The 27,956-nt window shown below is 42.8% G+C and overlaps 7 protein-coding genes across 13 annotated transcripts; 3 read left to right on the forward strand and 4 right to left on the reverse strand.

The window, feature by feature from the left end:
- The first annotated feature begins 61 nt into the window (after window positions 1-61).
- LOC114873637 (fatty acyl-CoA reductase wat-like) lies at window positions 62-3,065 on the forward strand. Its single transcript, XM_029182180.2, has 9 exons — window positions 62-410; window positions 471-610; window positions 697-945; window positions 997-1,078; window positions 1,148-1,321; window positions 1,401-1,599; window positions 1,664-1,912; window positions 1,990-2,247; window positions 2,320-3,065. Exons 1-9 carry the CDS (start codon window positions 347-349, stop codon window positions 2,474-2,476), a joined length of 1,572 nt encoding a protein of 523 aa, XP_029038013.2. The 5' UTR covers window positions 62-346; the 3' UTR covers window positions 2,477-3,065.
- Window positions 3,066-3,148: 83 nt separating this feature from the next.
- On the reverse strand, window positions 3,149-4,967 carry LOC114873638. Of its 3 annotated transcripts, none has more exons than XM_029182185.2 (5): window positions 4,667-4,967; window positions 4,280-4,591; window positions 4,076-4,205; window positions 3,669-4,000; window positions 3,149-3,599 (listed from the first exon to the last, which is right to left on the reverse strand). In XM_029182185.2, the coding sequence occupies exons 2-5, from the start codon at window positions 4,478-4,480 to the stop codon at window positions 3,498-3,500; spliced, it is 765 nt and encodes a 254-aa protein (XP_029038018.1). In that variant the 5' UTR covers window positions 4,481-4,591; window positions 4,667-4,967; the 3' UTR covers window positions 3,149-3,497. The 3 variants fall into 3 exon arrangements, with proteins under 3 accessions (XP_029038018.1, XP_029038015.1, XP_029038016.1); XM_029182182.2 differs by having other exon boundaries at window positions 4,663-4,967; XM_029182183.2 differs by having other exon boundaries at window positions 4,280-4,603; window positions 4,663-4,967.
- Window positions 4,968-5,033: 66 nt separating this feature from the next.
- LOC114873585 (formylglycine-generating enzyme) lies at window positions 5,034-6,529 on the reverse strand. Its single transcript, XM_029182058.2, has 4 exons — window positions 5,855-6,529; window positions 5,601-5,772; window positions 5,345-5,531; window positions 5,034-5,270 (listed from the first exon to the last, which is right to left on the reverse strand). Exons 1-4 carry the CDS (start codon window positions 6,402-6,404, stop codon window positions 5,115-5,117), a joined length of 1,065 nt encoding a protein of 354 aa, XP_029037891.2. The 5' UTR covers window positions 6,405-6,529; the 3' UTR covers window positions 5,034-5,114.
- Window positions 6,530-6,672: 143 nt separating this feature from the next.
- LOC114873586 (solute carrier family 35 member B1) lies at window positions 6,673-8,535 on the forward strand. The gene is made up of 2 exons (XM_029182059.2): window positions 6,673-7,216; window positions 7,523-8,535. The coding sequence occupies exons 1-2, from the start codon at window positions 6,836-6,838 to the stop codon at window positions 8,099-8,101; spliced, it is 960 nt and encodes a 319-aa protein (XP_029037892.1). The 5' UTR covers window positions 6,673-6,835; the 3' UTR covers window positions 8,102-8,535.
- Window positions 8,536-8,598: 63 nt separating this feature from the next.
- On the forward strand, window positions 8,599-12,060 carry LOC114873625 (sodium/potassium/calcium exchanger 3-like). 2 transcript variants are annotated; one of them, XM_029182147.2, is made up of 6 exons: window positions 8,599-9,053; window positions 9,324-9,823; window positions 10,066-10,282; window positions 10,383-10,538; window positions 10,602-10,910; window positions 11,036-12,060. In XM_029182147.2, exons 1-6 carry the CDS (start codon window positions 8,969-8,971, stop codon window positions 11,350-11,352), a joined length of 1,584 nt encoding a protein of 527 aa, XP_029037980.2. In that variant the 5' UTR covers window positions 8,599-8,968; the 3' UTR covers window positions 11,353-12,060. The 2 variants fall into 2 exon arrangements, with proteins under 2 accessions (XP_029037980.2, XP_029037981.2); XM_029182148.2 differs by having other exon boundaries at window positions 8,772-9,053; window positions 9,336-9,823.
- Window positions 12,061-12,481: 421 nt separating this feature from the next.
- LOC114873628 (voltage-gated potassium channel subunit beta-2) lies at window positions 12,482-21,153 on the reverse strand. Of its 4 annotated transcripts, none has more exons than XM_029182156.2 (9): window positions 20,960-21,153; window positions 17,842-18,125; window positions 16,955-17,168; window positions 16,751-16,878; window positions 16,464-16,670; window positions 16,289-16,386; window positions 16,057-16,113; window positions 15,755-15,964; window positions 12,482-15,693 (listed from the first exon to the last, which is right to left on the reverse strand). In XM_029182156.2, exons 2-9 carry the CDS (start codon window positions 18,092-18,094, stop codon window positions 15,592-15,594), a joined length of 1,269 nt encoding a protein of 422 aa, XP_029037989.1. In that variant the 5' UTR covers window positions 18,095-18,125; window positions 20,960-21,153; the 3' UTR covers window positions 12,482-15,591. The 4 variants fall into 4 exon arrangements, with proteins under 4 accessions (XP_029037989.1, XP_029037988.1, XP_029037987.1 ...); XM_029182155.2 differs by lacking the exon at window positions 20,960-21,153 and adding an exon at window positions 18,427-20,349 and having other exon boundaries at window positions 17,899-18,125; XM_029182154.2 differs by lacking the exon at window positions 20,960-21,153 and adding an exon at window positions 18,427-20,349 and having other exon boundaries at window positions 15,755-15,961.
- A 100-nt stretch (window positions 21,154-21,253) lies between these two features.
- LOC114873627 (sodium/potassium/calcium exchanger 4) lies at window positions 21,254-27,932 on the reverse strand. Its single transcript, XM_029182151.2, has 8 exons — window positions 27,154-27,932; window positions 24,229-24,402; window positions 23,967-24,154; window positions 23,661-23,904; window positions 23,460-23,585; window positions 23,096-23,311; window positions 22,920-23,021; window positions 21,254-22,836 (listed from the first exon to the last, which is right to left on the reverse strand). The coding sequence occupies exons 1-8, from the start codon at window positions 27,200-27,202 to the stop codon at window positions 22,493-22,495; spliced, it is 1,443 nt and encodes a 480-aa protein (XP_029037984.2). The 5' UTR covers window positions 27,203-27,932; the 3' UTR covers window positions 21,254-22,492.
- Window positions 27,933-27,956: the final 24 nt, after the last annotated feature.

Below are 27,956 nucleotides of genomic sequence, written 5' to 3' on the forward strand. Positions count from 1 at the left end.
ATTTTCCATCGCTCCCTCCTATGCACTTGCATTTCGGCATACCGTATGGAACTTTTCGTGTTATTCCGCAAATTTCAGGATAAATCCCCACTACCGGTTGCTCTCGAGTAGGTAACGCATTGTCTCTTTCCTCTTCCTCCTCCCTCTTGAACCGTTTCGAAGGTCGCAAAAAAAAATTGCAAGGAACGTCGTTGCATTTTAGTACTGCGCGTTTTCTCTTGCAACGCGCGCCTCCGACCCAAATTCATCAGGATCGCACGGAAGTTTGCGTAAAAGAAGAGGCCGATCGAGAAACGGCAACCACAGAGAGATCTAACGCAACCGGGGGGTGAAAAGGGTGCGAGAAATGATCGAGGAGGACGCGTCGCTGGTTCAAACGTTTTACGCTGGTCAAAACGTGTTGGTGACAGGTAAAAATTTCCGCGACGATGCGATACGCAATAAAACGAAAAAATGATATGTGCGCGCAGGAGGGACCGGATTCCTGGGAAAACTGTTGATCGAGAAACTCCTTCGAACGTGCACGGGGATCAAGTGCGTTTACGCGTTGGCGCGCTCGAAGAAGGATGAATCGGCGCGTGAACGTTTCGAAAGAATATTCGACGAAGCCGTAAGTATTTGATTAGCCCAGATTGCGTTGTCAAAGGCACCGACTAATTTCACTTTCTCCGGTTATACGTATGCGCCGTGAAAAAGGTATTCGATCGTCTCAGAGAAAAGGTACCGAAGTTTCGTCAAAAGTTTCGGGTGATTTCCGGCGACTGTGCGTTGCCCGGACTTGGTTTGTCATCTTCCGACGTGGATTTGTTAACGCGGGAGATCTCGGTGGTGTTCAACGTAGCGGCCACTGTGCGATTCGATGAAAAATTAAAAAAGGCGATCGCGGTTAATGTGACCGGGACGAAGGAGCTGATGGACCTGTGCAAACGAATGCCAGCCTTACAGGTAAATTCCACACCGCCCTCTCTCCGTCGTTTTTAACCGCTTGATTTTAAGGTCGTGATACACGTATCGACCGCCTACAGCAATTGCAATCGCAAGAATGTCGCTGAGAAATTTTACCCCGCTCCTATATCCGGTAAGTATACTCTTCTTCTGTATTTCTTCGCGAAGATCCGAAAAATATTGGGTATCGGTGTTTGAGCAGCGGAAGACACGATGGAGTTGGCCGCGAATTTGACGGAGCAGGAACTGAATCGTCTGACGAAAACGCTGCTAGTTACCTTTCCGAATACGTACGTTTATACAAAGTGCATTGCGGAACAGTTGGTGCGCCGATACGGAAAGGATTTGCCTGTTGGAATATTTCGTCCCGCCATAGGTAATATCCTAATATTTTTAGGTAAACGACATCGATCGTTTATCATCCATCTTTCTTCTCTTCCGCTTCCTGTAATCAGTGCTCTCGACGTACAAAGAGCCGATAGAGGGTTGGGTGGATAACGTGTACGGACCCACCGGAGCTCTCGCAGCGGCCGGTATCGGCCTCATGAGGACCATGAACATGGATAAGAACTGCGTCGCTGAATTGATCCCAGCCGATTACACCGTCAATGCTCTTATCGTTATCGCTTGGGCAGTTGCGACGAAGCGTTACAGGTAATCCACCTTTATCCGAATAAATTGAGCAAACAAAGTACTCTCGGGGTAACGCTACTTCCAGGAGCACCGGCAGTGATCCTCCTATCTACAATTACCATTCTTCGTGGGGTACCACCGCCATCACCTGGGGTCGATACATGAATCTTGCTGTGAAACATGGAAGGCAAGTCCCAAGTGTTCGTAGCGTCTGGTGCTACACATTCACCCCCGCTAAGAGTCCTTACGCGTACTTCGTCTTGATCGTGCTCCTCCACTTGCTACCCGCCACGCTCGTTGATATTGCGAGAATCGTTACTGGCAAAAGACCTAGGTGATTTTTAATTCCTCTTTCGCTACCTGGTCAACTTTGGCGCAAGTAATAACGGACTCTGTGTTTCTTTCTCACAGAATTCTAAAAATGTACAAAAGACTGCACAAATTCTGCGCTGTTACCAGCTACTTTGGCACACACGACTGGAACTTCTCTTATGACAATACCAAGAATCTTTGGGATAGCCTTTGTCCGACCGATCAAGCTCTATTTACGTTTTCGATGAGCAAATTTGACTGGGATGATTTCATGTACAAATGCGTGCGCGGACTGAGGATACACATTTTCAAAGACGATCCGAGCACGATAGATCGCGCGAAACTGCGAATGACCAGGTAACCCAGTCGAATCATCTACAAACGATCGCATCCTGAATAATATTAACTCGTTACGTTTTCTTTTTTCAGATTCACTGTTCTCCATAATCTTCTCAAGTACACTGTGTTCCTCTTCGTCATTTGGTTTTCTTATTATACCGCGTACATACTTTACGACGCGTTTATCGTTATTCGCGTTACTGCTACTAATCGACTGTTTCAGGTTCTCGATACTTGTATCGCGTGACGCGTTTTTCCTACTCGTAAGATAACGATCAAGATTCTCATTTCCTGTACGATACACAACAATCGCGAAATTTGTATTAACGTCAATGAAATATGCGCGTCGCGTTCTCTCGTTTCAAACGCATTCCTTCGACGAAGCATCGTGTGCAATTTCGCGTAGCTGTCGCGCCTCGCAAATCAGCGTTATATTTTCGATATCTCGTTTACGTTTTTCGTTTGTTCGTCGAAGAACAGCGAAGAAGTTTGACAAACGTACGATTCGGAATAGAAGGTCAAGAATGGACAGCGGATAACCATCTAACGGAAATGAACGTAAAATGTGTCTCGCGATCGCTTTGTACGTATTAACAGCTACTTTCGGAATACTCTCAAACTTAGCTATAGCGATCGGTATATTCCTTTTAACGCTCTTGGGAAGAATGATCTACTATTTGTACGCTACTTTTCATGTATTAGTGGATCTGTTTGACAGAATTTTGAATCGACCATCCGCCAATGAATTACACCGAAGACCCTTTTCTTATTCCGAACAACCCCCCAATTGAGAACAAACGTACCCTCTTTCCGTTCTTTTCAGAGAATTAGTTAAAAAGCCGTCCTATGTAAGTTCCACGCAATTTTATATTATTAATAAAAATCAATTACTTGAATAATCGTATAATTAATCTCCTCCTTCCTAGAGACATAGCATTTTATTTTTTGTAATTTTAGCTACATATAGCTTAATGCTACGTTCGTATAACGATATAAAATTCTACGTATAAAAACATTTATCAACGATTTTTCGTCACTAAAATATTGGACGGATTTTCAAGTAAATGGACGGACGGATGGAAAAGAGATGAAAGGTTAGACTTACGGATAGAAGGTACTGGAGCCAAGGCAGGATCTTGATAACGGCTCATCTGCGGACCGTCTCGTCGTGTTTCATATATTCTAAAGCGGGATGCGATTTACCTGAATCGCTTTCCAGTTCTCGCGTTAAACACGACCAAGCACAAAAGGTATTGTCATGTTTCTATTTAATTGGCAGGCATCGTCGACACCGCGCTATGCGGGGTCGTTGGACGAGAACCGGCGATAGAGTGAGTAGTAGATGCGTTCAACGACTGCATAGTGCCGATCTGAAATGAAACGGAGAGAACGATGGAAACGGAATCCTTTTTCATTTTCAAACATCCGTCGTCACTTACCCTTAAATGCGCCAAATCTTCTAATCTCGTTAGGTCAGACAATTCCAAGTATAAAGAATATACGATTAACCATCCATAAATGGAAATACAAATGAATACTATCCACAACAGACACATAGCAATGTTATAAGCAAATATCATATCGTTTACCACGCTAGAAAATACGAAAGAAAATAATCTGAAGACAGTGAAAGCTGCAAAACAGTACAACCATGGCACCGTTTTCTTTTCGTATTCCTTTCTTAAAGCAGTGATTAGCATCAACGAGGTTGCAAATACCGCCACCGCGGCAAGCATGGAGAACAAAGAAAAGACAACCAGGGCATTACGAACTGAAATAAAGCGGTGAATTTCAATTCTATGCTTATATGTATATTTTCTGCATTCGATTAACGGGTTTTTCTTACCGTGTCGATTACCCACGTAAACGAATTCGTACGATATCACGTAGTAACCGTAGTGAGTCGAACCTGGTGCAGCTTGCGAGAGACAATAAAGATCAAATATCGAGGTACAAATGGTAAAAACCGCCAAACACTGAAACAAAATATTCAGTTCCTCGATTAATTTATTTAAGTACCATTTACTGAAATGTTGAATTGAATACCAACCAGTGAAAATATCGCTGTAAACATCGCACCTCTTTGAATGTCAAGCACATAGGCGTGCGTTAAAATTGGTTTCTGATACCAAGGTGTGATTTTGACACTACGCATCGATCGTGATGATTTCAAATTCGCACTGCTGCGTGTGGTAACGTGGGAATACACCGAGGGTGTACCCATGCTCGGAGATTTTTTTCCGTAATTCATTGTTACGGTAATCTCTCTTATTTTATGGTTAAGTTACACAAATTAACGTGCTTTACTTCAATGATCCTATTTCCCAACGATGTCTCTTCACCGTTTACTTATAACTTGGAACTACATTAAAAACTTTAGTCTAATTTAATTAAATGCTTTTCTTAAAAACGTCAACATAAAGTTACACTTACACACATTGTTTCGATTGTTGTTGATGACGGCCGACGCCCGCTGTTTCAAATCAAACCTAAATACTTATTCACAAGTCTGGAAACTCTTATGATGGGAGACGCACAGAAGTTTCGTGAATCTCCCGCTAGCGGCCCTTTCCTACCTCGCGCCATATGCAATTCGCTTTGCGCGCCTTTTTCCAAATCTCAGTCCCTTTTGCATTTTACATTGTTTCATACATTTGCCATACTTTTACAATTTTTTGCTTCAGTCTGTGTGTGTGTGTCCCCTTTTAGTCGCCTCTTACGACAGGCAGGGGATACCGTGGTCGTATTCTAATCCCCCCGAGCCACAGGGGTCACGTAAATAATTATCCGCTATTATCCAATAATTATGGAATATAAATATGTAATATGATTTTTTTTTTATTTCAACGTTCGTGATAAAAATCATAACAAACAGATTAATGAAATTAAACGGACACAGCGCATCGGAAACCAAGATTTCCAGCTGATGTATCGGGTGTATTTTGACTTCGCGCCGCACATCTGTATCTAAAACAATAACTCTCGTGACACAAATAAGAACCACCTTTTTTTACTTTGTCTGTACCATGAGATGGACCAGCCTGAAAATAAACGTTACATTAATTGTTTTATTGTAAAGTAACAATCATGATATCTGTATGAAAAATATACACACGGGATTGTTGGATCCTCCACGATTCGTAACTTGGACGCTCCACCAATCGGAAGTCCACTCCCAAACGTTCCCTACCATATTACGTAAGCCATATTTGTTTCGCGGGAATTCTGTAACAGGTGAAGTACCCTCGTACCCATCTTCTTTGGAATTAATGCTCGGAAAATCACCCTGCCACGTGTTTGCCCTAAAAATACAATTCTCGGTCCGTAATATATTTTTTTTCTATTTTAACGCAGAAATTATTCGCGTTTACCTGTATTGATCATTCGGGGTTAATTTATTTCCCCACGGGTACAATCTATCGGAAAGCCCTCCCCGACATGCCACTTCCCATTCAGCTTCGGTAGGTAATCGTTTACCTAACCACTTACAATAGGCGACAGCGTCGTTCCACGACACATGGACAACAGGGTGATCCATTCTATCTGAATCATTCGCGATTTTACTTTCTGCCGTTTCGAATTAAAAGTCACGACGAACTAGGGAAGAAGAATCGATTATACGCACACGTTATATCGGAACGAGGGCCTTCCGGACGCTGCCAGGTTGCATTTTTTATTTGCAGCCACCAAGGGGCCCGAGCAACAGCAGCCGATGCGTTTGCCCGAAGTTCTTCCTGTAATAGTCCCTCGAATACAAACGAATCTCCAAACTTTTCTGCTTCTGTTCGATAGTCGGTCGCATTGACAAACTTAGCAAAATCATGGTTGCTCACTTCCAACTCGTCTATATAAAAACTATCGAGATGTATTTCTCGTTTCGGCGCTTCGCCGTCAGCTACGAAAACTGGATCGTTCGTTCCGATCGCAAATCTTCCCCCTTCTATCATGGCCATGTTCTTTGGAAGATCATTGTGATCGATGATATTTCTCGAACAATCATCAGAATTACTCGCTAAACAATAGTTTTGCGTTCCTTCTTTATTATCTTCCTTTATGGTTGCTCTGCTGTTGCTGCAACCACAGTCGACAGATTCCTTGTTCGTGGCGTCAGTTTCACAGCTTCCCGCCACTACAAAATACAACGCAAGAACTGTGCTTGCACGAACGAACAACATTGTTGATTTTCACTTTAGCTTTGAAAAATTGTCGCAGTCAAAAGCTACGAGTTGATTTAAATCGATCGAGAGGAATCACGAGAGGCACGAATAATTACTAACTGCCAACTCGAGTTGTCACGTTTTGCGGTTAATTGCAGACGACAACACCAGACAACACTGAACAACAGAGAAAGTAAAGATCATCGGGAGATGCTGCCATCTATGGAGGCTCGATCTTTTACATCTGTTCGATGTGGATATGCGTGATTCGCCGTCGCGCGATACATAACCTATCGTTAAATGCCACGTACCATGTGTCTGTCACTTGCATAGGATGTCTAAAATATTTTTCTGTTTATCGTGATATTGGCCTATGACCGTAGCAATATCGCTAGACGAAGGAAACTCGTGGCCAGTTCGGAGTACGCGTAGACGCGTGTACAATTATAATGACTTCCTCGAGACGTTTCAAACTGTTGTTTTGTGCTGTCGGTATTTTCGTATGTTACTTCTACTTTGGCATGTTGCAAGAAAAAATTACTCGAGGACAGTATGGAGATGACGGTGAAAAATTCACCTATATGTTCTCTCTAGTTTTCTTCCAATGTTTAATTAATTATTTATTCGCCAAGACTACTTTACTTACGGTGTTGAAACAGGGCGAAGACACTACTCCGCAATCGTATTATGTGACATCTTCCCTCACATATTTACTCGCGATGGTGTGCAGTACTATGGCCTTGCAATTTGTTAGTTATCCAACCCAAGTAATCGGAAAAGCCGGTAAACCGATTCCCGTGATGATACTCGGAGTACTATTAGGAAATAAGGTATCGCTTGTGTCTCCTTTATTTCCTTCTTTGTTTCCATTGTTTTCAACCCCTTCTTCTCTTGCTCTTCTCGAAAATGTTGCATATTTCTCACTAACACATCCTTCATTCTCTTCATTTTGATCTAAGGATTTCCTGCGATGAAAATTTCCTTAATCCTGTATTAACTTGTTTTTCCACCAAAGAACATTGATCAACAGAAGCTGGAACTATTAACCCAATGACTACAAAGATTCTATGTATGTTTCGTTTGTTACAGCTATAGAGGAAATATAATTTGTAACAATTTGTCCAATTTCTTTGCAGGTATATCCAGTTAGGAAATACTTGTTTGTGTTCTTAGTCGTCATTGGAGTAGCTTTATTCATGTACAAAGATGTCAATCCATCTAAGAAGCAAACAGAGAGTCAAACAACATTTGGAGAACTGTTGCTGTTATTATCCCTGACAATGGACGGTTTAACTAGCGCCGTACAGGAAAGAATGAAAGCAGAGCACAGTTCCAAGTCTGGACACATGATGTTGAACATGAACTTTTGGTCCGTATTGTTCAGCGGAATCGTCATCCTAGCTTCCGGAGAACTTTTTCAATTCATCCAGTTTTTACATAGATATCCTTCCACCGTATGGCACATAGTTACCTTTTCTATAACGGGAGCGCTCGGACAATATTTCATATTTCTGACCGTTACAGAATTCGGCCCGTTACCGTGTTCCATTATAACGACGACCAGAAAGTTTTTCACTGTCTTAGGTTCGATACTGATCTTTGGTAATACTTTGACGTTCAAACAGTGGCTGGGCACGTTCATAGTGTTTGCCGGGCTGTTCTTAGACGCGTTTTATGGTAGAAGCAAATCGTCGAAAAAGGATGTAGTAAAGTAGCAAATCAACGCAAGTGCGTGGGATCGCGAATCTTCAAACGGTACATGATCTCGTTACTTGACACGCGATGATAACCGTACGCGTCTTACGAGATTTGTGTAACCGGATTATATCATGTTACAAGAATGTACGAATATTACAGACATGTTTTTATACTTGTAAATTAAACGTTAAAGAAATGTTAAACGATGCGGTCGTATCGTTACATATATGTAATATACATGTAATGTGGGTATGTACGTATGTATGATGTGTGAATTGCTTGTATGAATTGTTTTTTCTTTCAAATCGTTTGGAAAAATGCGATCAACGAATGTACATTGCGAGGATGCAACAGAAAAGAGAAACGATGTTATAATTCTTGATAATAATTCGTGCTGCAAACAAACGAGTAAGCACGAAACGAGGAAAATATACAACCATTCCATATACAATCGAATGTAGTTTCATTTTTCATACAATCTACCTCTTTTAAGATCTCACGATCAATGAAATCCTGATATTGAACGAAGAAATTGAAAGAAAAGAAAATGCAAGCAGCCGGACGTGGAAGAATAATAATGAGCGCGTAACGACTCGCTCATCAAAATGAAAAAGCTGATTCCAGTTCGGTTTGTTAAATGTTTTGCAAACGACCGGTTTTAAAATCAAATCTCGTTATTGTTATCGACAACGACGACAACGTCGACGATGGTCAAATAGATAATAACGACACATGGATGGCCGTTTGGAAGGGAGCGTAATCAGTTAAATGTACCATAAATACGTAAGCTGTTTCTGAAAAAGTAGTTTAGTGTAACAAAAGCTGTGTCGAACATTCTCGTTCGACCGACTATAATTCATATAATTGAAATAGCGAACCGCGAAATGAATATACAGTTCTTTAAAAGTTGCGCGTGTATCGTTGCGTTATCAATATGTTTCCCGGCTACTTACGCGTTTATTGAAAACGGTGAGTGCTATTACTTGGCCGGCAATTTGAACGATACGTGCCGATACGAGTGACGAGTGTGTTCATTTTCCTTTTAGTAATTTTCATTGTTTCTATTATCGTGATATAAGCAAGATTGTTGGAAATGCGAAACAAGGTAGAAATCGGTAACGTCTTTCCTTTCCAGGAGAAGACGCGTTCAGTTTGCTTGTATCACGATTTCGGAAGCACTCTGTATTATATTTTTTTTCGCTCGGTAATTTTCGTTTATTCGATAAAGAGGTGGAAAAGGTTTCGTTGTAGGGTCATCGTCTCTGGACGATTTGTCGCAGACGGTTCGTGCGGCATTTGGAAAATCGGAAGAAATATGGGAAGTAAAGAAGGAACCGTTGGACAAAGGGGAACAGAGAACATATTCAACCGAGGAAAATGAAAATTGCACGGATCGTTCGATTCATGATTTTCCCGCGGATTGGTTCACGGACGAGCAACGTCGACAAGGGGCAGTGGTGTTACACGCGTTCTTTGGATTCTATTGTTTCGTCTTGACGGCATTTATTTGCCACGGTTACCTGTTACCGTCTGTCGAACTTATCTGTACCACCATGAACATAAGCACCGACGTCGCTGGTGCGACATTTCTCGCGATGGCCAGCTCTTTTCCGGAAATGTTCGTGAACGTGGTTGGAACGTTCCTGACGGAATCGGATCTGGGGGCAGGGACCGTGGTCGGTAGCGCGGTATTCGATACTTTCGCAACCCCTGCTTGCGGAGCGTTGACGGCTCTCTGTGTAAGTATACGATACCCCGAATTCTTCTTGGTATCTTGCTCAAACGAATTTTGCAATCCGGCTTAACAATAATTCACAGTAAGCCAAGTTAAGCCGAGCTCCATCATTTTATTAACTGCATATTGATCAAACGATTATCTTTTTCTTAACGATGCTATTTTCGTCCGATAAAGGACGATAAACATATTTCGCTTTAATTAAGTATTTTTCCGTTTTGCTTAATGATGTCACCCCGTTCATAGGCAATCTCCTTGGAATGGCGCGTATTGACACGGGATTGCGCGATGTACGTGATATCTGTCGGAACGCTGGTATTAATAATGTGGGATCAACGGATAGTTTGGTACGAAGCCGTGAGCTTGCTAGTATTATTCTTCGCCTATCTAATATTGCTGTTTGCCGGTAAAAGTATCCTAGGTTGTTACCGCGAAACCTCTTGTTCCACTTCCAAAAAGAAGCGTAAGTAGGTACATGAAGTATAACTTTTACATATATGCATATCTCCCGTTTCGAATCGAAAGAAAAGCGAGTAAGAGGAGCCCGCTTAATGATTGATTAGGTTTCAACATTGACGATAACAACTCGACTCCCGATGGATCGTACAAATCGCAGAACGATTCGGTCGTAAATCATCCGGAAAAGCGTAAAGACGGAGGCAACGAAGCGGAAAACGGAGGAGCATCTCTGGAGAAATTGGTGGAACCTTCGAAAGCAGGTATTATATTTCATTTAGGTCATCCTCGAAGAATGGGATGAACGCGTCTTGGTTTATTCGCAGCAAGTCCGTTCGTTTGGCCGAAGGAACGATCTCTGATCAAGAAATGTTGGTTCCTCTTCTGTTGGCCGTTGAAATTTGTGCTGTTCGCGACGATACCGGATTGCAGAACAGAACGGTTGATGAAATGGTATCCGCTGACGTTCGTCATGTGCGTGATTTGGATCGGGATATCTTCCTATTTTGTCTCTTGGATGATGACCGTGGTCGGTGACACCGCAGGGATCCCAGATTCCATAATGGGCATCACGTTTTTAGCTGCCGGAGGAAATATACCGGAGATGGCCTCCATTGTCATTTTAGCAAGACAGGGTAAGCAGGGAAGCGGTGCTTCTTTTTTTTCTCTATTTTCCCCTTTACAGTTGGCCGAGGATTCACTGGCGCGGAAGTAATCCGGCGCTATCGATCGTTGAACGATATTTTTGTTGTCCCCTTAGGTGACGGAAACATGGCGATGAGCAATACATTGGGGGCAAATATTCTCGACATCTTGCTATGTCTGGGTCTACCATGGACGATAAAGTGTCTGATGTCTGGGAACGACGTGGAAATCGTTTCAGGAGCTCTGTCCTACAGCGTACTTTCAATCGTGATTTGCATAATCGCACTCTACGTGGTCATAGCCCTTTTCGGCTTCAAATTGAACAAAAAAGTGGGATTAATCTGTCTGTTGTTGTACACGATATTCTTGGTGTTCGCCATTCTTGTAGAAATGAATGTATTTTACCCTGTTAATTTACCGATGTGCGATTAACGAAACGAACAATTAGTTTCTTCGGTCTTTTATCTCGTTACGCTCGCACGTAAGTACCTAAATACTTATTTATATAAGTACTTGACATAATGCCGGGGTAATCTAACACGATTGCCGTTTCACCTGTTTTATACGGTATCGAATCGCTCGTCAACCTAAACGAGAATCATTTGCACGTTATCAAAGTACATAATCTTTCGCTGTATCTCTATCTCATTCGTTTACTCTTTTTCTATTCTCACATTGTTTCATTGTCACGATAAGTATAGGTATGTAACAGTTGTACGCTCGTTAACTCATCTACTTGAAAAGGTAAACCGAACACAGGATCGAAGGAAGGAATCAAGATTTTCACGCATATTCAAACTTTTTGAATAGAGAATAATTTATTTTGACGAGTCGAAAGTAAAAAGTACTTAGTTTGTTAGAAAGAATAGAAAATGGAAATCGACGAGAATGGAAATTGATTGCATCAATTTTGCTTGAAATTCTATAAAAAATACTCGATTGTTCGCTATTGCGAATGAAAAGTTGGAATATTGCTGGTCGAAAAAATATTTCGAGTAAGGAGGAAATTAAAAACGCAAGCGTTGGCTGTTATACAGCCGTTTATAGCGAAAAAGAGAAAGAGGAAAGCGTCTACGATGGAAAACTAAACGATAGAACAACAAAGTATTTGGGAGGCATAAAGAACGAGCTATAAGATGACACGCCTCTTCTTTTCTTTTTTTATTGAATACCCTCAAAATAGTCCCCCTAATAAGTATTTAATATATTGCTTACAGAGTTGGTACAAGTTTTCGAAAGACTTTAAAAATGTTGTTACTCTAATAGCATCTCTTTTTCGCGTCGCGTTTCTCTGAACATCAACTTGACTCGTTCAACGTCGACATAGACGTCGTCGATCTGTTTGATTTTCTTTCGAAAGTCAGAGAAAAGAAAGTAGCCGATGGGAAGCGGATCGAAGAAACGTGGGCAACGCGATCGAGCACCGGATTAACGATAAGAACAGCAGCAGCAACAACAACAAGATCAACAAATTGTATATCGGTCCGTTGGATTCGAGCGATTTTTTCACAGCGTTTCAGGAGAAAGGTTGAATAAACACGCCTCCACGTATAAAACAGGCTACTTGTATTAAATACTTTTATTTCTGTCAAATCTGATTAGCTGGTATCGTGTAACGTGGAAGCGAGGTAGGTACGTGTAATTACGTGTCGTTGACGAGTGATCGCGTTTGCCCGTATACCTGACCGCTGTAAATTGTAAATGGTAGGTAAATTGCAAATTGTAAATTGTAAAGTTGTTAATTGTAAATACGTTCGTTCGCGTATCACGATTCACAGTGGATGAAATTTCTTAAGATGGGTATATTAGAGTTTGAAATTTACTTGAATTATGTTCTCGTTTGCGCGGTGCTTAAGCTAATCACTTATCGTTTGCGACACAATGGCCGATTAAGTCAATTGGACGCGCGAAGGTCAGATCGAAACTCGACTGAGGCCGGCTCGATCGATCGTATCGCGATTAACACCATTCTTTTAGATATTTTCACGTAAACGTGCTTGTACGATAACGATTGGTCGTGTAAGCGACAATGGCTAATGCGTACAAGTTCAATCGTTAGATAAGATAGCCGATAATTGGCTTGACGAAATTTACAGTGGCCGGAAATGAAAAAAAGGTCCTATCTCGCCGTTCAAGATTTTTAGATTCGACTCCTTTTTTTTAAAAATAAAATCACGAATCATTCTCGAGTAGTTCGATTACACTCTCTCTATCTTCGATCCTGACGAGATAACGTCGCGCCCCGGACAGCATTTCTCCTTCAACTCTTTTCCATTTCGCTCTACGTAATACACGAGCTCTAACTTTCTTTATTTACCGAACGATTAAAATTCTTTAACAGTATCGCGAGACTTTTCGATTTTCTCGATTCTCCGAACTGCTCCTCCATCGACTCGATCGTTTTACAAAGTTGAGATTTCGCTGTTGTCTTGAAAGCACTTACAATTATCATTATCATCTTGCGTGAAGTGTTTGCGCGTGAAATAAAACACGAGTCGAGACATTTCGTATACCGTTAAAGATAACTTTGCACCAGCTGGTCTGAAACAGAAAGGACGAAAGGACGAAACGCTTGACCGTGTGTGGCAGTTGAATATATCTACATATCTTGTAATCGGTTCGATCGTAAAGCTTTGCTAGCCGTTCGTTCGCTCGTTCGAGTGTCACGGTAAATACGGTACTTATCGAATTAATGTTACTTCGATAAAAATTTGCGTTTTTCGTACAATACCATCGATTATTAACATCAGAAAAAATTTTCGAGCAATTAGCTTAATCGACGTAGGTAACGCGATCGGCACTTGGTGACGAGTGACGGCATTTGCTGTTGATGATAGTTGATCGATTGGCTATTGAAATCGATTTAAAAAAATGCCAAACGTTCAGGGGATGGCAAGAATTAGTATTGTAATCAGGGTCGTTGAAGAATCAATGATCCCTCCTCGTCTTACTTATTTTGTTACAAGTTAATATGCGATGGCTGTCTGTAACTTTCTTCTTGATCGAAAGTATCTTCCCTCTTTCTCTTGTTTCGCATCTCTCTCCGACCATCCTGTGTCTTCGCTTGGTTGCTGTTATCGAAAAATCGAATTTTTTTCAGCAACGGTGCGGTTTTCATCGATCGATTTCACGCGGCGTTACACGCCACGCTGTACGGACGGTTTGGATTCAAAGAGTCGACTTGATAGTGTCGAGACAGCTTTTCGCTCGAGTTACGGATCCATCCGATTCGTACGAAATGCGTGGAAAGTGGAAAGTGAAAAGCGGAATCCTTTGTTCCGCGTGATCCTACCCCGTTCGTGCTCTCGGTACTTTTCATCTATCTATATATGTACATAATCGTCTAACTATTTACCGCAACTACGTACATCTACCTATTTACGCGTCTATCCGCCTACGTACTTTTTACCTGTCTAACATAGCTAGCTGTCCGGTTAGCTAACCAGCTATTTCACCACGTCGAATCAGCCAATCGGCTAATCGGTTAGCTATCCATCTTAGACAACGCTCCTTTGCATTAACGAGGAAAGGGCCGAAGAAATATGCTCTCTGTACAACGGGAAACGAGCAATCGCGCGATACTCGAATTCAATTTGTTAACAAGTACGGGTGTATGTAAGTGTTTGCGCGGCAAAATTACACTCCCGTAACGATCCTCGATGTTGAACGGTTTCTCTCATCGATTCGAATCCGTTTTATGCCCGTCTTAAGCAATGTACTTCATTCACGCGATATGTATGCCAGTGTAATGTGCAATTGTGTGCCGTTCATCGATCGAACGGACAATCAAACGGTGCGAATGAATTTTTCAAAGCTGAAAAAATTATTTGCAATAGTACTCGCGCTTTACAGAATTGTAATAAAGATGCTACGATATCTTCTATCTACCGTCAATGAACACTTTGTACAGTGAATTCGTGGATAAATATTCGGCTTTTTGGATTCATAGAAAATCTCGATTCGTCGTATCATTTTGCAACGATAATAATAATAATTAACGTGGCAATTCCCGAATCGCTTTCAAATCTCTTTTCCGTTCGTATCACTGAGATCGCGAACAAATTTCATGACTGTATTATTGTAGAAACTGATAATCGTATGCGGAATTAATCTACTAATAACCGTTATTAATAAGTATTTATCGTGATCGTAATGGTAATTATAAATCGTAAGTCGTAAGTCGAAATCGTAAACGTGTTGTGTAAGTCGAAAGTCACGGAGTCTCGTAAGTCGTATGTGAAAATCGTCGCGAGTCGTAATCGCAATTGTAACCGTTAACGTAACCGTAAGTATTGTCGATTGATTAATGCGAATATAAGTGGTGTATTCGCGGCGTGGCGCGACACGCAAGTCGATCGCGTGGATTTTCGAAAGTTTCTTTCGGGCTTGACCCGACTTGGCTCGGATCGATTTGCTTTATAGTACAAGTACGTATATCGAACGGATCGGCTGTTTGTTGTTTTTTTCATCCAGTTCGATTCAGAGCAACATGAAAATATGCATATAGACGTATGGAAACGTGTGAATGCAGTTTCATTGTATCTCGCAAAATGGTAGTTTCCCAGTCAGCTCCTTGGTCTGTTCTTGATCCTGACTGTTCGCAGCCTCGCTTTTCGGGCTGGCTCCATCCTCCAGAGAGCCCCCACCGCTTCCGTGGGGGCAAATTGATTGTCATCTAAGCGCCAGGGTTGAGATCATAGGAGGTCGGGCTGGTTTGTTGTCCAGAATCCTTTCGATTTCGCTCATTATGTTGGCATTCAATTTTGGAATAAGCTAGAAGAATATGTAAAATTTCAAAGTGTACCTAGGAGAAGTCTCCTAGAGGAGAGATTACCTGTAAACTCTGAAGACTCTCGTACAGTTGGTCTATGTTTGATGCACCGAGAAGAAGGCACTGAACACTTTCATTCTTTAAGGACCACGCGATGGCCAACTGGCCGAACGAGCAACCGAGTCGTTCGGCCAGTGCACACACGTCCCGTAATTTGTCGGAATATTTCCGTGTCTCCTCGTCGCCAGACTTCTCTTTCCAGCCGTATTCCTGCTGAAACACCGGGTAAAGAAACACCGAAATGATCCCATTCATCTTAAGTACAGACAAAAGGAACCTTTACCTTTGTCAACTCAAGTACGCACCTCTTTGTACAAAGATTGCGTTTCGTCCTCTGTCCAACTGAACGACGAATACTTATTCTGAAATCGTAAACGTTGCAATCGTTAATCGTCCGGGATAAACTCGTCTTTCTACCTTTGAACCGTCAATATATCATCAAGAGAGAGAGAGAGAGAGAGAGAGAGAGAGAGAGAAGAAGAAGAAGAAGAAAACAATTTTATTTCCCGTATTCTTCGCGCATTTTGTTCACGTTACCTTATAGGAAGATCTCGATAAAAAAGAAACTCCATAGTCTTCCGGTTTCGCGGAAACCATTCCAATGGTGACCGTGGACCACGCCATCAGTCCAACCCCTGAAAGAAAGAAATTCATGTTTTAAGAAAGCAAAGTGCATCGGGCCATCAATGGGAAACAGATTCGAATGAGTTACCAATCTTGTTGTACAATTCCGGCATATAAAGTTCTGGTTTTTCTCTATAAAACAGATGATACTCGGCTTGTTCCACGATCGGTGTGACGCAATTGAATTGACGACAATTCGTGTAAGCTTCCATGATCTCCACCGGTGTCCAACGAGACGTTCCCCAGTACATAACCCATCCCTTGCTTATCACATAATTCATAGCGCGTACTATCTCTGAAAGAAATCCCAACAGGATAATACAAACACAGCCGATGATGCATGTATCAAACGAGAATGTTTAATCGAGAACAAACCTTCCATCGGACACATAGGATCAACTTTATGAATCATTACGATGTCGATGTAGGATAATTGTAATCTGACCAAAGATGCTTGGACCGATTCGATAATGTGTTTTCGTGACAATCCACGACCCTCCGCCCTGTGTTTTAAGATTTTCTTAGTACGCGTATCGAATTTACCTATTATTAAGAAATTTACGATGCAATCGTTTTTACTTGGTATTCCAGTATATCTTGGTGGTAACGACGTAACTGGAGCGATTCCAAGCTCGTCGCAACAAAATTCGTCCGAATTGAATCTCTGCTCTGTGACCGCTGTGGGCTTCGCTCAAGTCGAACACATTTATCCCACTATCGTAGGCAAGCGCGACCACAGCTTCGGCAGCTTCTTCGTTACCGCATCCTCCTATGCCAAAAGTCGTCCACGTACCTACGCGTGTAATAAAGCAACTCCGTTAGCTTACTCGTCTTCCTTCGGTTTCACGACACGTTTACTCTTTCTTTCTTTTCCTTTCCTTTCCTTTCCTTTCCTTTCCTTTCCTATGCTATAACGACATTGCATTTTCCTTCACCTACCGCCTCCGCGTAGGACTAGGACGACCGCTATCGGAATCTTATTACTAACGCTTACCTTTCGTCAACGATTAATTAGTAATTTCTCGATGTGTTCCTTTGTTTCATACTTTAACGAGCCATTGCTAGACACATTTTGCCTTTCGTTACCTTTCGTTTACCGGTTGCCCTCGTCTATCCTATAACCTTTCCCATGAAAACACATACGAGAAGCTTACATGCTTACAAATCGTTGAAAAGAAGCATTGACAAACATTAAATATGCGAAGAAAAGAAGAAGAAGAAGAAGAAGAAGAAGAAATATTGAAAAGAGTATAGATATACATATTTAGGAGACACAGAAGGATACAGGAAAACATAAAGAAGGAAAAGAGATAGAAGAGGGATGTGTTTCTTTGATAGTCGATCGAACTATGGTATTATCTGTGAATATGAATGTAAGTTAAAGCATACATTGAAATGGAATAAAACGGATGGGTAGCCGCGATTCTGTTCGTTTCTACGAAAGTGGGGGAAAACATTCAGCGTACCTAATCCAACATTGGAAACACGTAGACCGCTTTTGCCCAAGTTGCGGTAGCGAATACCTGGCGAAGGATGCTGTAAGCGTTGCGCTTGTGCGGCAATGCAGTTAGTCAGTAGCTGTTCCTTCGTTCCAGCGGTATTGCTGCAGTGTACACCGCCGTCGACACCACCGCCGCCACCGACGACGCCACCGCCGACGCCACCACCGCCACCGACGCCACCGACAACGCCACCGCTACCGCCGTTGAACTCTTCCATGCAATCCAGACTCGCTATGGGTGCACGGCAGCTGCGCGTACAAAATATACACCGACTATTAATAGGACAGGATCGATCGAATGCTCGATATTAACGCGCAAACGTTTTTTCCTCTTCTACCACCACGAACCGATGAAAATCGTACGTTTTTATATTCGTCCCACTGTCCGCATAGGTATATTTACCTGCATCGATCGATCAGAAATCGTCCGATCGACGTACGCTTGACCCAGATAGACAGGTGTTTCGCGGTACGCGGTCTTAGAAAACTGTCTACATATCTCGATTTCGCGCCGCGTTGGGTCGCGTCGATAAGAAAAGAATTCACTCACCGATAAATAGTGGGCAGCGGATAATAGTCGTCATCCTCCATACTACTGTTCGTATTCGCATTGTTATTCGTATCGTTTCCTGCCGTGGACGTGGTACCAAGATTGCACAACATTAAACGAGACATCGTCGAACGATGATGATTTGAAACGTCTTTGAGAAGGCAGAAGAATCGTGGAGAGACGCGAGCGAGCGCAGCGCAGCGCACAGCAAGGATCCGATCGATCTATCAAATACGAGACGACTCTGATTCGTCCTCGAAGAAAATGGGGAACTTTGTCGATCGTCGCTTCTCACAATCGCCTCTCATAATTCGTCAACGAACTGCTCGCATTCACACGTTTCGTAGATATTTAACTACGATCGAAAGGAAACACAGAAAGAAGGAGAGACAAAGATAAAGAGAGAACGTTAAATTTCGGTCAGCCGATACTTTTTCAAATTTTCCTATATTTATTGCGCGTACGTTTTATATTATAGGCACTAGTTTCTCTTTGCTCTTATTATGTTTTATTTAGGCACCACAGTAAAGAACGTAAACATGGTTGTTCCTGTACGGTTATTCCGCTAGATCTTGTAGCATAATCGAGGTTGCGATCGAGGTGCTAATGAAAAACCGTAAGAGGTAATAATCTTTCGAGAAAGTACATGCCACTCGTTACGATAGATAGAGACGAACGGTGGTCGATATGAATTTCGATATGTGCTCTACGATTGCTACTCGAGGGATACGGAAAGACGATCACCGACTCGATTTTCACCACTAATCAACCACTAACCGACTGAGTTTACGAGAAGCACCATTCACGCCGATTCACTAGCTTACAGGAAGGAAATTCAACAGCTAGCTAGATTAACAACGACGTTGCTTCCGTAACTTCCATGATTTCTATGATTCCGATCGTTTCCATCGTTTCCATCGATTCCATCAATTCGATTAATTTCATCGATTCGGATCGCAGCGTTTGGCGTCGATGGTAACGCGTTGCTTCCACTTCCGTTTCCGTTTCCAACTTTGATCGAAACCTTTTCGATTTCGGTTTAGCTCTCGATCTTGGCTTCGACTTCCTCGATCTGATTTTCAGTCGCAACTGCAAGCCCGGATACCGCGCCAGTTCCAGCATCAACCGACGTGCTCGATCGTATAAAAGCATTCGACGCGGACTATCTTAACAATTTTTCTTCCGACTTTGAATAGCTGTCGCCTCTTGCTAGCGAAACACCTTCCTTTCGCATGGTCGATCTACGCGATTCACCGTTTCCACCGATATCGGACGAGCTTCGTCGAATCAACGAATTATATCGAAGGTGGAAAAAAAAGGATGCAAATCACCGGAACGCGAAACGAAAAGTTGGTAAAAATATTAGGATCTTATTATTGCAGAGACGGCGAGTGTTGTGCCTCCTACGTGGTAAGCAACACTGCACAACTTCGATACACCGCGACTCCCTCCTTTTCGGCAATAGGTCAGGAGCGTGCGTGCTTTCGCGTTTCTCTTCCGTCGCGAATCCTCCGGTTTCGGTTTCGGTTTCGGCCGAACTGTTTGCGCACGCCCGCGGCTGCGCACCCTTCATCTTCACCCTACCACCCCCGTCTTCCTGCCCTCCGTTCCCTCCTCTCGCCGTCCCATGACACAGGGTTGCGGTTGTTTTCAGAGCGCATGACGTTACCCACGTCGCATTCAACGCATTCAACGCATTCAGCGCATTCGCCGCATTTGTCGCATCGAGCCTCCCTTAGAATTATTTACATCTCTCTCGACTGTCTTTTGTTACACGGCCCACGAGGGGGCCCGCCGCGCCGTGACCCACAATGGGCCGTGTGCCTTTGTTCCTCTAATTTTTCTATCCTTTCCCTACCCGTCCTACTCTTTCTTCTCACTTCGTCGGAAACGAATCGATTCGTCGCCGTCGCCGTCGCCGTCGCCGTCGCCGTCGCCGTCGCCGTCGCCGTCGCGATTAAATCTTGCGACTATCGTAAGGGAGCAGGCGTTTCGGTCCGGATAAATATAGCGTTTTAGTATCGCGCACGATACTCGCAAGAGCACCCCTCGTGCATGGATTCGTGGCCGATATATCTACATATCGGTACATACATAGAACGCACTTAAACGCATGCGTATACGCGAACAGCAACGGAATAGACGCCCGCGTAAAGTGTGTAGTACCGAGTGGGTAAACGCGTGGTTAACTATATAGGGAGCGCAAGGGTGTGCGAATAGAAAACGAAACGGTAACAATCTCCGCGACAACGCCGCATTGCGGATCCGATGTGGTGACGTGCAACTGACCCCTTCCTTCTTCAACCGTTTTGTGGCCGCCCACGTTGTTTGACCTACCGACCTAATACAAGCTCGACCTACTGTCACACCTGACCCAACACACCGATCCACTTCTGATTACGCTTCACCCTTTGTTACAACTTCTCGATAACGCGATCTCCCGGCTATGTCAACCCTTTCATGTCGTCGGCAAACGCTGATAAACGCGTACGCGGTTCCACCCGAATCTCTAACGACTCCGCCAAGTACCTACCTGTCGATAATCTGCAGCGATCCGACGCGTTTCTGCTCCTCGCTGAAACGAATCTGCGTCGCGTGGCCGATCCTGTTCCCTTCTCGAATTCCTACATGTACATATACTCCTTCGTTGAAATCGTGCCAAACGTTTCGAAAACATTGATTACAATTGCCAACAGACGACGGACGAATCGCATTCTCTCTCGCGTCTTTGCAAACCCTTACCGATCGATCGACGCTATCGATTCGATAGCCGCGCCGGCCTAGAGAAAAGAAAAGTTTACCTTGGAAAAACGAACCGATCGATAGCTTCGTTTTAATAACTTATTACAGTACTTTATTATTAAACTTGTTAAGTTCGTAGATTACCTAAACGTACACACCACCCTGCGGGAAGTTTCAGTACACGCCAAATACCTTTTCCTCGAATAAAGACTCGCCGCGTAATCTTCACGTTTCGCTAATCGATTATCATAATTTATGCGTAACTCGATGATCGATTATCGTAACCGTTGTTCGATTACGCGTAATTCGCGCGTGTACGGGAATGCGTGTAGACATAAACGCACCTTCTTACATACGTGTTATGCAACGTTCACAAAATGACGTGTCTGTGGAAGCGGCAGTCTTTTCTACGCTATCGTACGCTATACATATACCGATCAGACGTGTATTCGTTACGCGCACTTTTTCTTCCTTAATCTTCCTTTCTTTTCTTTCCCCTACCTTCTTTCGTCTTCTTTTGTTACAATTGTTTATCTATTGTTTCGTCGATGTGTCACCCAAAACTAATTAAACACAACAAATGTTTATCTCTTTGTACGACCGCGTCATACTTTCGAAATGCGTATACGCAGGAGAAAATATCATGCGATGGCGAGTGTCTTTACCATTTACCAAAGTACAAACATCTCCTCTTTTCATTTCTACTTCTTCTTCTTCTTCTTCTTCTTCTTCTTCTTCCACCTCCTCTTCTATCTCCTCCACTTCTTTCTCATATTCTTCTTCCTCTTCGATCTTACGAACAATTCTTCTTCTTCTTCTTCTTCTTCTTTTTTTCTTCTTTTTCTTCCTGGTGTTCTTTGTTGCATCTTTTAATACTCATGTTTCTTAATCGTTGATAGTTAGACGATAGCGCAATAGAAAATATTCGACAGATGGAAATGGTATGAACGAGAAAGTTTAGAATCGATCGTAACGTAGAAAGTAGGCTCGTACGCGGAGAAAGGACAAAAGAGACGGTATCAAAGTGAAAAAAAGAAATAAGAGAGGGGAGAAGAGAAGAGTTAAAAGGTATATGGTTCCGAAATAGATAGAAAGAAATATGAATTGTACCTGGTCGGTTCGTGGGGAGGAAATAACGGTCGAATAATGGGGGTGAAAAGAGTCTGGTAGAAGCGAGACGAGAGATAAAGTAGTTTCGCATAATATAAAACAGCATTGTTCGGTTCACACCGTGTTGCTCGTAAGTTTCCATAGGTAACGTACGAGAGGACTCGATTAAAAACCGTGTGGAATATCATTAAGCGACTCTACTTTCTTGACCGTATCACTTGACCGTCCTCTGGCACGTGGGTAAATTCACCCTGAAGAATACATTCAGTTCTATCAACGATGCTAATATCAGAAATACCGCGTACATACATAAACAGGCTCGTCCTACTTTTCTATCGAGCTGAAACTTGTTCGAAGCGAAAGCAATATAAAGCAACATCAATGTCGACAATAACGATATAGCGCTGTACTCGAGCCCGCCAGAATTTATACTGATGTAATGTTTTCCAGGTTGCGTCGGTGAGAAGGATGATTTAATCAGCCACGGCAGACCAAGACACAACAATATATCGAACGTGTTCGATCCTATCGAGTTGCTGATACCCATCGAACCGTGTCCTGATAAAAAGAAAAAAACAAATTCATCCAAGATTTTTTAGTAAACAAACGTCGCGCTTGATTTTCCCAATTTTCCACTTTACCTTGTTTCGCCACTATTACGCTCGACACAGCCTCTGGAACGCTGGTACCAGCCGCGAGAAAAGTGATACCCATCACAGAGTCCGGTATCTTCAGAGTGTCACCTGAACATCGAACAGTCTCAGTTACCCTGCCACCTACTGCTTCTACTGATACCAAGAAGAATCTCTCCCCTTACCGATTATAGTGATCATCCATGCGACAACGTAGCTCAAAGATCCAATCCAAATGATGCACATGAGAAACGTGACCGGAAACCAATTCTTGAATCGAGGCTTCTCGCAATCCGGTATGGTGCACATGAAAATCAAATGAATCGGCCAGGTCAAAATCCAGGCTGTTTTTCTTATCCATCCAGCTCGTGCCGGCCAGACCAACAGCTCGTACTCGTAATCTGTACACAATTTTGAAAAAAGACGCAACACTTTCGCTCCTTCTCTTCTCTTCTCTTCCCTTTTCGGTGTTTTTCGTCCCGAAAGGTATCGAACGCAAACTACGTATCGCGTATATCAACTTTGTTCTTTTCAATCGAAAACACTTACTAGGCTCGGGGTTCTCTTCTTGAGTTTTCGTTCCTCCGTTTTGCAACGGCACGTCTATGTGTTCACCTTGATCGCCGATCGATTGTACCTTATCAGAACCAGCTAAGCGAATCTCTGTGCTACCCTCTGAAACGAAATTTGTTCGCCTTACCTTCCTATCGGTCGAACGGGGATTAAAATTTATTACCGATATGCTCTCACCTGTAGCAGCGACTCGATGATCATCCGACAGGGACTGATCAGCGTTGTGCGCACGGAATCGGGTACATCGCTGAAACGATTTGTCCCAGTACATGACGGCGATGTAAACGATGTACAGTAAGACTAGCGTTAACGCTTCGTACCATTCCACTCGCTCGTCGTGTATAATACATATCAGAATGGCGACCGTAACGCCGTACGCTAGACAATCTCTGCTGACCGGCCACCAGTCCAATGGAACTACCTGTATAGATCGCGTATTTAGTAGATCCTGGAGACGTCTCGTTCGGATCCCTGGACACTTACCATTCCAGCACCGATACCGCAGCAAGCCGGTACCGCGAGAATATTGAATACAGCCGAGCCTACTATTGTTCCAACACCGATGTCACCTTCGGTGATGAACGTGCCGATCGCGTTGACGAAAAGTTCCGGTGCCGATGTAGCCGCAGCCATGAAGGTAGCACCCGCGACATCCTTCGACATCGAGAGGGCTGTAATCAATCGACGAGATTCGATGGTCAGCTTCGTTGTTGCTCGTTTCGATCTTACTTACACATTATCTTACCGTGACATATCTTTTCCACGGCGGGTACAAAAAATTTATCGCACACTACCGCTAACGCAATGAACAGGTAAAGGGAAACGACCACGTGTACCACCACGGCTCCGTCCTGCCTCTGCTTCTCGTTGAAAATATCATGTGGAAAGTCTTCTATCGCCGGTGGTGTACAATTTATGCCTGAAACGTGAAAAATAAGTTAGCGGATTGAACAACAGGTAGATAACAGGTGTAATGTAAACGAGAATCGTCGTTAAAATGAATAAAAATTTCTTTATCTCCTTTTTCTTCGATTCATTGTATCGAACGAGGAGGAAGTGGCAGCAACACCATCACCATCACCACCACCACCATCATCATTACCACCACCACAACAAAAAGCAACAATGTTAGACGGATTAGAAGGATCCAGGGTGGATCGCGATCGTGGCTGGTCGTATTACAATTCGTATCGTTAACCGATTTCGGCCGGCCTAGGCTATTACGTAAGTTTCGACGACCTTGCGTAGCTGGTACAGCGCACTTGGACACAAACGTCGAATACACGCTCCACTCGGTGATTACACGATAATTGGTTGCATTCGCTCTAGTAGCTACGGTCAGCACAAATATAATCAGTTCACTGACCTTCGTCGTTCCTCTATTGAATTTGTTTCTCCGTCAAATTTCTTGCCCGTCGAGCTGGAACTGTCCTGGTATAGCGACAGCGACGATAATGGTCATTGCGATACCGTTCACGAGCAATTATACCCCAAGATAAACGAATACGTACAATGTTCATCGACGTGCTTACTTACGATCGGATCGATATAATTTTTTGGTACGTATCTAACATCGATTTAAAATATTTCGTAGAAAAAAAAGCAAATTTTTCTTTAAGGGGATGATAATATTCTGTGCAAATAACAGACGCGACAGAGTAGATAAATCAACGATAAAATGTACGATTGGCGCCCCGTTTCTTGTCACTCGAAAATCAGTCAAAGCCATCGGTATTTTTCACGATAAACTTTCGAAAGTTACCTCTGATCAAAAAGTTCGATAAATACTACGTTTGTATTGTACGGAATCTATCCGATCGTAGCTTTCAATAGTTAACGGAGAACCTGATCGGTAGTTTCAAGGAAGTTTCAACTATACCACCGCTGTTGCGTATATTTCGAGGAGAGACACTTTACCAATTTGATGGGTCAATCAATTTCCTTCTGTTTTCTTTTTTTTTTTTTTTTCTCCAACTTTTATTCGTCGATCTTAACAATCGATTTTTCTCCTATGACTTCTTGTAATCGACGTAATGAACCAAACGATGCACGTATTGGTGTCTCGTACAGGTTACACAGCTGTATAGTTGATGTGACTTCCTACCGATTAAGCAACCTAAAGAAGTTAAATTGCTCTCATTCAAGTTGGCAGAGGAGATGCCATTCATGTCTAATGTACGTCGTATAAACTAGATATAACGTGGCTCGGCTATTCGGTGTCGAACCGTTTCGTCTCGTTGGAAACAAACGATGGCCACCGGAGCTCGATTGCCGATCATTAATCGTCGCTCCTTAATTGGCGACGCGTTGGTTCATCCTTCTACGGACGGTAGCGCGTCTGTTAAAAAAAAAAACAGATCAAAGTTCCGTTGATCGGTGATCGTTGTTGTTCGACGTTTGTCATTTTCGTCAAAATTATAGCAAAAAAAAAAAAAAATAAAAGGCGCGAAGCTCTTAACTTCATCCGATACCGTATATAGATACAGTACAAGTATCGTGAAAGTTATTTCAAAATTTCCACAATTTATTCCATTTGTTTTTCTGCTTGATATTATTATCGACCAGTCGAGTACCATTTTTTGCATTACCAAAACGAGTAGTTTGCAAAGGTACAAATGAAATTAAAATGATGGTAATTTAGAAATGTGAACAACACGCAGCCTACACCGCCATTTACCTTACGAATAAATGCATAAATGAATAAATGAATTGTAACGCGTTCATCGACATGATCCACTAATGCCGTTGTAACATTTTTCTACACTACGATTATTAACTTACCAAATCTCTTTGAAAAAAGAAATAAACATAAAATATTACGAACGATGAAATAAGCAAAGAGAGAGAGAGAGAGAGAGAGAGAGAGAGAGAGAGAGAGAAAGAGGGAAAGAGAGAGAAATTTATCAATCATTTAAGTTGTTTCGAAGAATCTGAACAAACAAGTGGCTTCGATGTACGAAAAAAAAGAACCCTTTCTAAACGTTACGCAAAAGTAAACTTTTTCTCGCTACGCGCGATCATTTCCGATCGAATATCATTTGTCCGTGTTTAGCAACGATCGAAACTGTAAACGAAATTACAAGCAATGCTACGCGATATAGAATGCCACACGAGACGCCTGAAACGTTTAATGCTTTGTATTAAAATGTACCATTTCTTACTCTTGCACCCCCTCTTTCCCCCTCCGCACCACCCTAACTATTCATCTATCTATTTATCTATCCGTCCATCTTTTCTTTATTCAATCCTGTATCTTGATCCTTCTTCCCTTATTCCTCATCTGGCCCGTCTTTCACTCGATTCGAATCTTTTTATCCTTCTTCCTTCTCTCTAACATTTTCTTACGTTCAATGTTGTTCCGTTGTTGTCGATGCCGATATCTAAGCACTATCTATCCTGCGGTTCCTCTTCCTCCACCTCCTCCTCCTCCTCAACCCCATCCTCCTCCTCCTTCTTCTCTTTCTCCTCCTTCCTCTGGTCTTGCTTCACTTCCTTTTTGCTCGATACCTCGATTTCCGGTATCATTATAATCCTCTTTTATCCTGTTTCATCGGTCACGATTCTTGAAACACACCCCCTCGCCGATCGACCGTTCCCGTGTGAACCGAAACCCGATTTACCGTGAAATAAACATCGATTTTCTCTAGTATTCAAAATATATCCAACAAACCTCCTCCCAAGTCAGACGTATCCATGTTGTCAATCCCGTTGTCACACATATACTACATTAACAACTACTCCGAAGTCCGGCACCGTTTGTCGGAATCGCCCCTCCCTCTGCTAACTCTTCTCTTCTCATCTCTCGCGCATCGCGCCTGCTGAATCGTGCCGCGGTCAAAATGCGAAATCGTCATTGCACTAATCGTCGTTATGGCTTCCTTGAAAATTGAACGTTCGTCCGTTCGTCCGTTCGTCCGCACGAATATTTCGTTCGGACACGGCACCGTCGCGGAGCAGAAAGTTTCCATCGTTATTTCCTCGTTTTCCGATCGTTCCGTTACCGATCTTATTCACGCCTCGGCTATACGACACGGTTGGAAAAATACGCTTACGAAAGCTCGTGCTAAGCGTTTGCCGAAGGGAAGAAAATGTTGTCCATCGAGACAGGGGGGCACGAAATGAATTTCACGCGGAAAGAGGGTGGCGGATACCGCAGAACCGCGATCGTATACATATATCCCTTTGACAGTAGCGCGACCACGCGATGATACATTGCTCGTTTATCAAAAAATATGACGCAAAACAGAAACATTCAACTTTCTGACGGATAATGAGATAAAGAAATAACCCGACACTCGGCGGGCAAGCGACAACAATCGTGCGCAAAATGCGTAGAAGAAACTAACAGGCAACGCGAGCAGTTAACAAATCGTGCGATATCGTACGATCCAAGTAGGAATATTAGCCTCTATTCTTCGTCTCTAGTTTTGACCGAACATGTATTTAATTAGTTAGGTGCTCCAGTAGCAGGAT

Source organism: Osmia bicornis, chromosome 13, assembly GCF_907164935.1.
Source record: "Osmia bicornis bicornis chromosome 13, iOsmBic2.1, whole genome shotgun sequence".
Lineage (NCBI taxonomy): Eukaryota > Metazoa > Arthropoda > Insecta > Hymenoptera > Megachilidae > Osmia > Osmia bicornis.

Bases quoted from the DNA above. Each gene is read 5' to 3' on its own strand.
- LOC114873637 (XM_029182180.2), top strand. From the start codon at position 347: ATGATCGAGGAGGACGCGTCGCTGGTTCAAACGTTTTACGCTGGTCAA. The intron at 946-996 runs GTAAATTCCACA...CTTGATTTTAAG, and splicing joins AACGAATGCCAGCCTTACAG to GTCGTGATACACGTATCGAC. The intron at 1,913-1,989 runs GTGATTTTTAAT...TCTTTCTCACAG, and splicing joins GTTACTGGCAAAAGACCTAG to AATTCTAAAAATGTACAAAA.
- LOC114873638 (XM_029182185.2), bottom strand. From the start codon at position 4,480: ATGAATTACGGAAAAAAATCTCCGAGCATGGGTACACCCTCGGTGTAT. The intron at 4,206-4,279 runs GTTGGTATTCAA...ATTTTGTTTCAG, and splicing joins TTACAGCGATATTTTCACTG to TGTTTGGCGGTTTTTACCAT. The intron at 4,001-4,075 runs GTAAGAAAAACC...GCTTTATTTCAG, and splicing joins TTACGTGGGTAATCGACACG to TTCGTAATGCCCTGGTTGTC.
- LOC114873585 (XM_029182058.2), bottom strand. From the start codon at position 6,404: ATGTTGTTCGTTCGTGCAAGCACAGTTCTTGCGTTGTATTTTGTAGTG. The intron at 5,532-5,600 runs GTAAACGCGAAT...TTGTATTTTTAG, and splicing joins ACCCCGAATGATCAATACAG to GGCAAACACGTGGCAGGGTG. The intron at 5,271-5,344 runs GTGTGTATATTT...GTTTATTTTCAG, and splicing joins GTGGAGGATCCAACAATCCC to GCTGGTCCATCTCATGGTAC.
- LOC114873586 (XM_029182059.2), top strand. From the start codon at position 6,836: ATGACTTCCTCGAGACGTTTCAAACTGTTGTTTTGTGCTGTCGGTATT. The intron at 7,217-7,522 runs GTATCGCTTGTG...ATTTCTTTGCAG, and splicing joins GAGTACTATTAGGAAATAAG to GTATATCCAGTTAGGAAATA.
- LOC114873625 (XM_029182147.2), top strand. From the start codon at position 8,969: ATGAATATACAGTTCTTTAAAAGTTGCGCGTGTATCGTTGCGTTATCA. The intron at 10,283-10,382 runs GTAAGTAGGTAC...ATGATTGATTAG, and splicing joins TTCCACTTCCAAAAAGAAGC to GTTTCAACATTGACGATAAC. The intron at 10,539-10,601 runs GTATTATATTTC...GTTTATTCGCAG, and splicing joins GGTGGAACCTTCGAAAGCAG to CAAGTCCGTTCGTTTGGCCG.
- LOC114873628 (XM_029182153.2), bottom strand. From the start codon at position 18,551: ATGTCTCGTTTAATGTTGTGCAATCTTGGTACCACGTCCACGGCAGGA. The intron at 17,169-17,841 runs GTACGCTGAATG...TTACACGCGTAG, and splicing joins TGTTTCCAATGTTGGATTAG to GTACGTGGACGACTTTTGGC. The intron at 16,671-16,750 runs GTTTGTTCTCGA...GATTTCTTTCAG, and splicing joins TCCTATGTGTCCGATGGAAG to AGATAGTACGCGCTATGAAT.
- LOC114873627 (XM_029182151.2), bottom strand. From the start codon at position 27,202: ATGTGTGACAACGGGATTGACAACATGGATACGTCTGACTTGGGAGGA. The intron at 23,905-23,966 runs GTAAGTGTCCAG...CGATCTATACAG, and splicing joins GCGGTATCGGTGCTGGAATG to GTAGTTCCATTGGACTGGTG. The intron at 22,837-22,919 runs GTAAAGTGGAAA...TCTTTTTATCAG, and splicing joins CGTAATAGTGGCGAAACAAG to GACACGGTTCGATGGGTATC.